Source organism: Eptesicus fuscus, chromosome 3, assembly GCF_027574615.1.
Source record: "Eptesicus fuscus isolate TK198812 chromosome 3, DD_ASM_mEF_20220401, whole genome shotgun sequence".
Classification (NCBI taxonomy): Eukaryota; Metazoa; Chordata; class Mammalia; order Chiroptera; family Vespertilionidae; genus Eptesicus; species Eptesicus fuscus.
Genome location: NC_072475.1, coordinates 3,365,546 through 3,377,585, shown reverse-complemented (window position 1 = coordinate 3,377,585; position 12,040 = coordinate 3,365,546). Strand labels below are relative to the sequence as shown.

General features: G+C 46.8%; 1 protein-coding gene across 1 annotated transcript in view; it reads right to left on the bottom strand.

The window, feature by feature from the left end:
* MORC3 (MORC family CW-type zinc finger 3) overlaps window positions 1-11,700 on the bottom strand; it is a 45,561-nt gene extending 33,861 nt beyond the window's left edge. Inside the window, exon 1 of the mRNA XM_054713530.1 lies at window positions 11,634-11,700. Coding sequence (XP_054569505.1) covers window positions 11,634-11,672 — 39 coding nt within the window. The 5' untranslated portion in view covers window positions 11,673-11,700. The remainder of the gene's footprint in view (window positions 1-11,633) is intronic.
* Window positions 11,701-12,040: the final 340 nt, after the last annotated feature.

Sequence of the window (12,040 nt, the reverse complement as noted above, 5' to 3'; positions counted from 1 at the left end):
CAAGACTTTCTTCAAAACCCTTGCCTCCTAATATCCACCAACCCAAAGCCATAACATCAAAAATTGCCCAACCCCAAAGTTACCAACCTTGCAAGACTTTCCTCAAAATTACCCAGCCAAGGTTTCCTAATCGCTACTGTGACACAACTAAGGCTGGGTCAAGGGGTGTTTTGTACTTAGGGCCCTTAGGCTTGGTAAACTTGGCTTCGCTTTTTTATCAACAGGCTTTTCTGGTGGGCTCTTGAAAAGTCATCATAGTTGTCCTTATGGCAGTAGTGTACATCTATAAACCCTTTAAACAACGTTCAAATACAACAGACCTTCTTCACTTCCAAGGATTTTATGTTTGATTTAATTCACATTAATAAAGTATGAGAGAATATGCCAATCAACCTCCCGAATAGGGGTCTCTACATTGTTGAGTAATGTAAATATCAAATGTATAAACATGCACAAATGGCTTTAAAAGGCTGAGGCTTGAACACTTCAACATGCAGAGGCTTTTCATGCAACGAGGACTTGATGCATTCATGTGAACAGATTCTATCATATTTAAGGGGAAAGAGAGGCACTTCAAGTGTTTCCTATGAAGAGCCCTAGAATGTGATTCGATTACAAATTAAATGGGCCACAAGGTGTCAGAGGTCTGCCTTCCTCTGTCCACACTAGGTTTGGATAATCCCCAAGAACTCGGTCAGCGGTAGGTTGAAGTACGCTGTGAGGAATGGTGGCCCGGCTGGCGGCGGTGTCCTTTGGATCTGCTGCAGCATGCATCCATGCAATGAGGGACATAGGCAATCAGACTTTCCAAAGCACACATCACAGAGAGCCAGCCCTTCATGAAAACCAATGTCCAGACTTTCGTCTTGCACAAGAAGCCTCTTCTCCACTAACCTACCTGAGAATGCGCCAGCACTCAGAGTCCCCGCTCCTTGCTCAATTGTCATTCTACAATTTATATTTTTAAATGGCGTATTGCTCCACCTTTCTAAATCTTACTATGGGACATGGCATTAGGGCATAAAACCTTTAGCTTCCAAAGAAGAATATGATTAATCAACCACCATGAACCCTTAGGGTTGGCCTCTATTTCATGCCTTTCTGTCAGTGTGAAATCGGGAGTTAGCAAGGTGGTATTTGGGCCCATGTTGCAATACTTTGATTGTAGATGTAAGGCACAGTGTGGTGGTAGGAATGTCAAATTTCATTTAATGACTTCATCGTATACACAGGCTCCAAACTGACACCATACAAATTGTTATTGAGTGAGAGTCCCAGGAGAGCAAAGCAAAGAAGGCATCAGTGAGAAACAGTGAATGCTAAACAGTGGCTTTTTGGGTATTGAATCACAGCAATTTTCAACTATTTTTTATAGTAACTGGAAAGAAAACCACTTGAACAGCCAAAGCAGCAGTGTAACACACACACACACACACACACACACACACACACACACTCACACACACTCACACAAGCAGACCATGATGTGGAATGTATTAAGTGTATATCCTGGGCAGTAAATTAACCTCTGTGCTTCAAGTTGTAAAAATGAGGTTAACAGTATCCACTTACAAGATTGTTAAGAAGAATTAAATAACTTAGTATTTGTAAATGCGTAGGATATCTGGAACATAAGCATTATAAGTGTTTTAAAAATGTATTCCTTTAGCCCTGACTGGTTTGGCTCAGTGGATAGAGCGCCGGCCCTTGGACTGAAGGGTCCCAGGTTCGATTCCTGGTCAGGGCACATGCCCAAGTTGTGGGCTCGATCCCCAGTAGGAAATGTGCAGGAGGCAACCAATCCATGATTCTCTCTCATCATGGATGTTTCTCTCTCTCTCTCCCTCTCCCTTCCTCTCTGGAATTAATTTTTTTTAAAAATGTATCCCTTGAAAGGCGTAACTAATTCATAAAAATAAGGAAAATCCTCAAGGACCTCAAGTAAAGAAGGTAAGATTAAGAACAAAACTAAGATTTGAAAATGGGGACGCACTGGAGGTTAGATTGGGGTGCTTACAGGGAACACAGGCTTTCAGTTTTCATGGCGACCCTGTGATTGATCTGGCAGAAAAGCAGCACACACTGAGCCTCGCACCCCCTCAATAAAAGAGACAGGAAGGAGGGACCTGCCTAATGCAAACTTTGTCTGTTTGGTCTGGACTCCAGGTATTGAAGAAAAAAAAGCATAACATGAAGATCTGCAGAAGAGCAGGCCTTCGCCTGCGTGCCTGGGTTGTGGAGCAGCCCCGCTTATATAACCTGCAGAATTACTTTGCAGACATTGCCCCAACCAGACAGCACAGGATCCCCCAGGTTATTTGGGGGATATTTGGCACATCTAACACTTCAATCCACCAGGAGAAAATGTGACACTCACCCCTCTAAATACTAGGTAAAAGACATCACCCTACAAAATAGCCCTTTAAATCACTAGACATTTAAAAAGTAATTTCCAAAAAAGGCGTGCACACACGCACACATAAATGAGATGTGATGAAGACCACACAGATGTTTTTTTAAAAAAACCAATAATCACAAACTTTAAATAAATTTTTTATATTTGTATTGATTTTTAGGGAGAGGAATAGAGAGATAGCAACATCGATGAGAAAGGAACATCACTGATCAGCTGCCTCCTGTGAGCCTCCTACTGGAGGATCAAGCCAGCAACCCGGGCATTCGCCCCGACTAGAAATCGAATGTGGTACATGGGGCAATACTCAACCACTGAGCAACATCAGCTGGGCTAAATAACTTAAATATAAAACTTTTAAACATGGAAACCTGAATACACAGACAGTGTTTACCTCTTCTGTCCTGAATCTGCTCTCTGATGCAGGAGAAAAAAGACATAAACCCAGAAGAACAAAATGAATTAATAGTAGACAAAAGTCAGTAGTTTGGAAATTGGAAATCTTAACTGACTTAATAACCTGGAAAGAGAAAAATCTGAAGCAGGAGATAAGAAACCCAAAAAGAAGGAGGCCAGGAACCTTGAAAGAACCCTAAGAAGCTTAGGAATTAGACTTTGGTGCCTTCAGAATCAAAGGTAGTGGAGGCCATATGAAAACAAGATAGGTTGAAAGTCTTTACAAGAATCAGTTAAGAATCCCTGAGATCCTTCTTTCACCCTGAGCAACCCAACCCTGCAACTACCCTCAGCAACCCTGTCAAAGCCTGGAGTGTGTCCTCTGGAGGAATCAGTGATGGCAGGCTCAGGCACAACTCAAAACGATGTTAAGAGCAGGTCAGCAAACAGCCCAAAAATAAACCTTCTCATATATATGGTCAAATGATTTTCCTAAAAATTTAATGATCATTTCACTGGGAGGGCGGGGGGGGGGGGGGGGGGGCCTTTTCAACAAATATAGCTGGGAAGCTGAATATCCACATGCAAAAGAATGAAGTTATTTGTACCCTTCCTTACACCATATACAAAAGTTAACTCAAAAGACCTAAACATCAGAGCTCAAACTATAAAACTTAGAAGGAACAGGGGGAAAATTTCATGACAATGGATTTGGCAATGATTTCTCAGATATAACACCAAAGCACAGGAGACAAGTGGAAAAAATAAATTAGATTGTACTTCTGTATGAAACAGGAATTTTAGGGGAATATAGGCAGGCTTAGGGAATTTTTAGAATTGGGGTCCATGGAAAAATCACAGGGCTACAGACTGGGAGAAGGTACATCTCCATAACACCAGGAAGCCAGGAGCAGCTACATTTCCATAAGACAAGGAAGCAGCAACAGGTACATCCCCATTACACAAGCAAGCCAGGTGCAGGGAGCAGCCAGTTGCATTTACATAAGACAAGGAGCTGGAAGTAGCCAAAAAGGTCTATGTTTACAAAATAAAGAAGGAAGAAAGCCCAGAAAGGAAAGAACAATGAGGGAGGTCCCATGTGGTTGACCTTTGAGTTCAGGAGTTGCTATAGTGACCAAATCAAAAAGGGGGATAGTGGCCAATCAGAGGGGATATCAGGACACAGGAACTACAGCCTTTATAAACCATGGAAACAGGAAGTTGGTGGGACTCTTTCCCCCTCCCCACGGGGGAGTCCATTCTGTGGGACTCTTTCCCTCTCCCCACGTGGGAGTCCGTACTTGTTCTTCAATCAATCTCCACCTTTGTCATACTACTCTCTGTCCGTGGATTCATTCTTGGACTCTGGCGGATAAAGAATCCGGGTTCCAAAATATGTGACACCTTAATCAATAAAGAAATTTAAAAAAAAAAAAAAAGAATCCGGGTTCCAGTCCAAAAATTCTGCTTCATGTATATCAAAGGACAAAATCAACAGTGAGAAAGCAACCTAAAGAATGGATAAAGCATCTGGCCTTTTTGCTGACTTGCTCAAGTATCTAATAAGTGATTAAAATCCAGAAAATATAAAGAACTACTTCTCAACAACAAATTAATTTTAAAAACAAAGAAAGGCCTTGGATGGCTATTTCTCCAAAGATGGGGTACAAATGACCACTAAGCACATGTGAAAAGATGCTCACAGCACACTAATCATTAGGGAAATGCAAACTAAAAACACAAAAGTAAAAAACTAAGTACTCTTAACAAACACAACAAAACTAGAAAATAGTAAGAAATGCTGGGGAGGATGTGGAGAAACGCACTCCTGTGCACGCTTTGAGGGAACATAAAATGGTGCAGCCACTATGGAGGGTCCTCAAAAAATTGAACATAGGATTACAATATAAGCCAGGAATTCCATTTTTGAGAAAATACTGAAAAGTACTGAAAGCAGTCTTAAAAAGATATTTGTACACCCATGTTCATAGCAGCACTATTCACAATAGCTAAGTTAAATAAGACAATCACAAAAAGTCAAAGACTTATGAGTCCATTTATATGAGGTTCCTAAAGTAGTCAAACTCACAGCAAGCAGAATGGTGGTGTCAGGGGCTGAGGGAAAGGGGAACAGTGAGTCGTTTTGTAGCGGGTAGAAGAGGTCGATTTTTGCAAGATGAAGAGAATTTTGGAGACTGGCTGCACAATAATGTGAATGTACTTAACACTACTGAACTGTCCACTTGAAAATGGTTAAGACGGCAAATCTTGTTGTGTATTTTACCACAACAGAAACCAAGCTAGCAAGATGAACAGTGTGGTGCTTCTATCTCCTTCCCCCTGCTTAGCTTCCAGGAAGGCCGGCCGGCAGGAGCAGGAGGCTAACTGTAAGGTCCTCTCTAGGAGACAGAACGACTTCTAAAAGTTCCGCTTGCTTCTTTTACACCTCTTTCTGGATAACATGTTTTTGTTATTGTTCTCACTTTTTCAAAGTTACTGTAAAAATGTTTTCTATTTTAAACATACTTATTTTATAGTCTAACATTCCCATTCTTTAGTGTCTATAGATAGATACTGACAGAGTGCCCCCAACAAAAAACTTGGCTCCTTCCTACCTGATCACACAACACTGAAGCCCCCCAAAGGGCCAGCTCTACTCGGGCACGAACATTTCTCAGTCGCCTTGTGTTAGTGTCTCACTTAGAAAGAAATATAAGCAGAAGGCTAATCATCACCAGGCATTAAAATATTTTCTTGATGGCAGCTTAGGTAAATGCTGGTACACACTGTCTCCCACAACCACATAAAAGTACAACTGAAATACAGAACCACCAGCATTCAGAGCCACCTGAAAGTTGGCTAAATAGAAATCTTACAACTATAGAAGAAGAAAGTACATCGAGACAGGTAGGAAGGGCGAAGGCATGGAAATGGCTGGCCTGACACCATGTGCGCCATTTTTTTAATCAGGAGGGATATTTCTGCTGCAGAGTACCCCTCTCCCCTGCCCATGAGGCACATGAGGACCCAGCCCCACACCAGCCCCCCAGTCCAGGGTTCCAGAGCTGGGGAAAAAAGTCCCCATAACTTCAGACTGTAAAAACTAGCGCAGATTGTGACTGAGTGACAGGGGCTGCTGGAGACCCAGGTGTTCCTCTTAAAGGGCTGATGCACGAACTTACACAAACTCGCTACCTCTGGGCTCCAGCACTGGGGCAGTGGCTTGAAAGGAATCAGGGACATTCAGGGAGGAACTGGATTGTCTAGCATCAGGGTAAGAACTCAGGGGCAGCTTTCTTACAGACAGGAGTGACTGTTCCTATGCTGAGACCTCCCCCTTCGCAGAGCTGACTGGCAGCCATACCTGAGTCCCCATTAGCCTGGATCACACTATTCACTCTGCTCTAGTGATTCCCTGAGACCCCGCCCCATCCAATATGCAGCCCCACCCAAGGTGACTACAGTAGTTTTTCCCTTTGAAAGGCCTGTCCTGGCTCAGGCTTCAGACTTTGCTAAAATCTCTCAAACAAGCATCATGCCCCAACCTATCAATAATAGACCCAAGACCCAGCACTAGCACCAGCCTGCCTCACCTGGGCACTTACAAGCCCAATACAAGTAGCAGCCTCTGCAGACCTCTCTGTAGCTGTTGGGTGGCCCTGGGCAGTGGCTGACTTTGCACCTCCCGGGAGGCCCCAGACCCAGTGCGCCCAATGGACAGTTTCAGACCATAGCAGATTACAACTCTACACATCCACAAGGGACACACTCAAGGGGCAGACTCAGTGAGCACCAGAGCCCCATTGAAGCAAGGCCTGCTGCTCCACAGGGGTGTCTCCTGCAGAGCTGCTCTTCCACTGTAGTCCCAGCTGGTCCTCACAGCCAATTGGCCTGGAGGGCAATTCCTCCAAGTGATACTAACAGCAATCAAGGCTCAACTACAAGACTGTGCACACAGCCCACACAGGGGCGCACCTTGAGTGCCCAGCTCAAGTGACTGGGAGGCTGAGCCACTGGGCCCTACAGGACACCTACCACACAAGGCCACTCTACCAACTCAAGGAGACACAGCAGCTCTACCCAATACATAGAAACAAACATAGGGAAGCAGCCAAAATGCAGTGACAAAGAAACATGTCACAAATGAAAGAAATGGAAACGAGCAAACTACTGGATAGAGTTAAAACAATGGCTAGGTTACTCAAGGATCTTAATGAGAGCTTCAAAGGACTTAATGAGAGCTTCAAGGATCTTAGTGATAACGTCAAAGACATGAAAAAGGAATAGTCAGAAATTAACCCTTTGCACTCGCTTGCTTTTTTTCTCAATTCCTTTATTCTACTCGGGATTTAATTTTTTAAATACCCCATATTTTACAAAGCGCGGCAGTAGAATAAAAAACGAGTTTCTTTTCATACAAACTTATTTATTTGGATTTTTTTATATTTCAAGTTATTGATACATTCAAAGAGCATAAAAAGAGCTGCTACCGATGCTAACCGTGTCGAGTCACACTCGACATCGAGAGCAAAAGGTTAAGCATACACTAACTGAAATAAAGAATAATTTACAGAGATCCAACAGCAAAAGATTTCAAGAATCAAACCAACGAATATAAGAAAGCAAAAAATACCCAATCAGAGAGCATAAAGAAAAAAGAATCCAAAAATTTGAAGATAGTATAAGGAGCCTCTGGGACAACTTCAAGTGTAACAACATTCATATTATGAGAATGCCAGAAGGAGAAGAAAGATATTGAAAACCTATTTGAAGAAATAATGACAGAAAACTTCCCCTACCTGGTGAAAGAAATAGAAAGAAATAAAGAAAGAAAAAGTCCAGGAAGCACAGAGTCCCAAACAAGAGGAACCCAAAGAGGCCCACACCAAGACACATCAAAATGCCAAGGGCTAAAGACAAAGAGAGACTCTTAAAAGGAGCAAGAGAAAAACAGTTAGTTACCTACAAGGGAGCACCCAAACAAGTCAGCTGATTTCTCAACAGAAACTATGCAGGCCAGAAGGGAGTGGCAAGAAATATTCAAAGTGATGAATAGCAAGAACCTACAACAAAGATTACTCTACCCAGCAAAGCTCTCAATTAGAATTGAAGGTCAGATAAAGAGCTTCACAGACAAGAAAAAGCTAAAGGAGTTAATCACCACCAAACCAGAATTACATGAAATGTTGAAGGGTATTAGAAGAACAGGTGGAGGAGAAAGAAAAAAGTTCAAGAAAGAAGAAATATGAATATGTATCAACAATTGAATCTAAAACTAAATGAAAAAATAAACTGATGAATAAAATAGAATCAGAGGCATGGAAACATGGAACACATTGATGAATCTCAGAAGGAAGGCAGGAGGGGAGAGATTAACCAAAGAACTTATATGCATACTAGAGGCCCAGTGCATGAATATGTGCACGGGTAGGGTCCCTGGGGGTGGCCTGTGGGGATCGGGCCCCAGCTCGCGCCCCCCTCTCCCCTCAGCGCCTGGGAGCCAGGAGGCAGCCCCAACACCGCTGCTGCATCTGGTCACCATCTGCAGGGCAATCGATTGGGGCCAGGCCCCCCGCCACCGCCGCTGGTAGCCATCTGCCAGGCGATTGGGCCCCCACTTGCACCTACCTTGGCCTGGCGCCGCCCACTCACCTGCTCCACCATCCCACCGCCATCCCACTCTCATCAGGGCCCGCAGCACCTCCACTGCTGCCTGCTACCAGTGCCGTGTCGCTGGCGCCCACCATGTTCCACACCGCCCCCTGGTGGTCAGAGCACGTCATAGCAAGTGGTCGAACTCCCGGTAGAATGACCGCCCGAGGGGACAATTTGCATATTAGGCTTTTATTACATAGGAGGATATGGATTACCTATGGACACGGTCAATAGGATGGTAAAGGCCTGGGGCGGGGCAGGAACAAGGTGGAGGGAAGCAATGAAAGGAATAAAGGAAGACATCTGTAAAATCCTCAACAATAAAGTCATTTTTTTAACCTCAAAAAAACTTTTTTCTTTATCGGCCTGGTAGCTCACATAATTTTTAAAATGACACTACGAGGTGGGTAAGGTGATTTTCCCAGACTTCAGACTGGAAACTCAAGCACAAAGAGGTTAACTGACGTAAATGGCCCAGAGTCACATATCCACTTGTCAGTCAGGATTTGGACCCAGGCAGGTGGTTCCACAGCCCCTTGCTCTCCGTCACTAAGATACTGCGCTTACCAAGAGAGAAAACCTCAAAAGAGGAATATGTAGGATGGAGACACAACAAAAAGGGGAAGAAAATTTCTAGAAGAATAGTAAAGGGAAGTCCTCAAATCACAGCTGAACCAATAAAATAGACAAAATATTGGGGTGTCTTGAACACACCTAGAAGAGATTTCCCAGTTCCCTGAAAGTTTGAATAAAAAAGTGATCGATCAATCAATACAGAGAAAACTAAGCAAACAAGCAAACAAAATACAAATCAATTATTAACTTCAGGGAAAACAAAAAGCTGTACAGCAAAGAAAACACGACCATATTTCTGGCTGATTCATTTGTGAATAATAATGAGTGATAAATCACAGTAATTCAACCAAAAACAGAGACCTAGGAGCACTGGAAGGATGGGAGGAGATGAGAAGTGTGGGTAAGTGTCAGCTAAATGCACAGCAGGATTTCTGGCAAACAACAACAAAATGGAATAAGCATTTTACTTAGTAATATGGAAGCAAAAGGCAAATATTTCAGTAAGTTCTTGTCACTCCACATTCCATTCCGGGATCTCCTAAATTACTAAGTGATTTTTTAAAGATCTGCATACATGATGGTTCACCCTTTGTGCCTCAGGGTTTTTAACATATTCCTAGACCCTCTCCTAATGCAAGCATTTGAGAGCTATACATAAGTGAATGAAGATGGCTATATTCCAATGAGACTTATGAATGGAAACTAAAATGTCTGTTTCACATAATTTTTATATACCAGTATTATGAAATATTCTTTTTTTTTTTTTTTTTTTTTTGGTAACCGTTTAAGAATCATTCTTAGCTCTTGGGCCATACCGAAAACAGGTGGCAGGCTGGATGTGGCCCATGAGCTGGAGTTTGCCAATTCCTGTCCTAAAGCAAGGAGGCCGGTGGAGACGGTCCAGAAGCTGCAGATGGGAGATTTCCATCAATGAGGCTCCAAACAGCCCATATTGCGCACAAAACAAAGATTTAGCACGTGGACAACTGCTTCACCCAGCCAGCCGGGGAACAATAGGGGCCTCTGAAGACGGTTTTGACCCGTATCTCTGCTTTCTTCCTTACCTCAACCTTGAAGGGCAGACACAGCTACCTGGGAGGGGCGGGGAGGGAGGGGAGGGGAGAATGCAAGTGCACACACGGGAAAAACCAGCTCGCTGCTTTGCCCCATCACAGGTCTCTGGGCCTGAATTTGGATCCACTAAGAGGGCGGGGTCGGAGTCACAGATTTTAAACCAGATGAGATCAGACTTTACAGTACCTGAGGCTAACTGGAAAGCATTAGAATCTGCCCAGGTTCACCCAGGTGTGGGGAGGAACCACTAGCAAATAAAGTTTAAAGGCAACAGTAAGAAAGAATCAAGTTTCTCTCTGTATGCACACTAGTAAAGTAAATGCTATCTCATACAATAAACCAGTTACGTAACCAAAGGACCTTTATTCAGGACATGCAAAGAACGCTTTGGAATCAATAGATTAACACACACACACACACACACACACACACAAAAAAAGAAAAGAAAAGAAAAAAGAAAGAACAGAAAAAGGAAACAGGACAACCAGCAAAGGATAGTTCTTTTTCAAAAACAACAAAAAGAGTGAAACACGAAAAACTTTCCGTTCCACCAGCAGTCAAGGAAATGCAAAGATGCCACTCCCCACTCAGCCATCAAGTCGGGCAATGCCAGGTGCTGCCCACAAACTGGCCGAGCGAGGGCAAGCGGGGCGAGGGCGATGCCCCCTCCCCAGGGCCACGGGGGTGACCGCGCGACCACTGCATGGAAGGGGCTGGAGCGGCCATCCCGGGGCCGGAGTCCACAGCCTCTCGGGAGGAGGTCCGAGTTTGCATGATAAACGCCGCCAACTTTCCTTCTGGATAAGCAGGTGGGGAAGCCACGCCCACAGGTTAAGGGGAATTTTAATTCATCTTGTGACCGCTCCCTCCGATCTTAGACTCCCGGGTTCAGAAAACGCTGCAGGGTTTTCAAAAACGCCGCGGGGCCCGGGGGAGGAGGAGGAGGAGGACCCGGCGCCTCGGCCCGCGGGCTGCGCTACGGGCAGCGGCAGGAACCCCGCCGCGTCGGGAAGACGCGCTCCGGCGCGCGCGGCACCGGCACCGGCACCGCCGCCAGGAGGTCAAGGCCGCCGGCGGTCCTGGCCGCAGCCCGTCGTCCCCGTCCCCCACCCCCAGTGCCCGCGGGCCGCAGGCCGGGCAGGCTCCGGGGCCCCGCGGTCCGAGGCGGGCGAGCCGGCCCCCGGGGCCTCGCCGCAGGACACGGCGGCCCGCCCGCCAGCACCGAGCCGGGAGGAGGGGCCGCGGCCGGGCCCGCCCCAGAGCCTCGGACGCAAAACAGAAACCGAACCCGGAGAACGCGGGACGCAGCCCGGGACGCGCCGGCCTGGCCCTGGCCCTGCCCGCCGCCGAGCGCTCCGCCGGCGGGGCCGAGGCGACCGCCCCGTCCCCCGACCCTGGCGCGGCCCCAGCCGCCCGGCCGCCGAGTCGCCACCGCCCACTGCGGCCCCCCCTCGCCCGCCCGCCCGCCTGCCTGCCCGCCCTCCTGGGACGCGGCCGCTCCACCCCTCGCGCTGCTCACCGCGCTGAGGCGGATCCCGCTGGGAGGCTGCGCCGCCATCTTGAGCGAGCTGCACAGTGCGGGCCGGCCTCCGCCGCAGCGCGACTGGGAGGGAAGCCGCGGGGACGGCAGTGGGCGCGCGCGGTCCCGCCCACTTCCGGGGCGGGGCGGCGGGTGCCCCGCCCACTCACTTCCGCCTGCGGGCACCGGCGGGTTGGGTGTGGGAAAGACACATGGGCGGGGCGGGGAAGGCAGCGGGCGAAGTCCGCGGTCCGGGCTCGGAGCCGGGGGCGGGTGCCGAGGAGTCACCGCGTTCACCGGACCTGGAGGCCGGAGGGTCCTGCGTTTGAAGCCCGGCGCCATGGGCGCTGGTGGCCCACAGAGATACACCCAAGGCCTGGACCTGCCAGGCTTGAATTGCGCGGAGA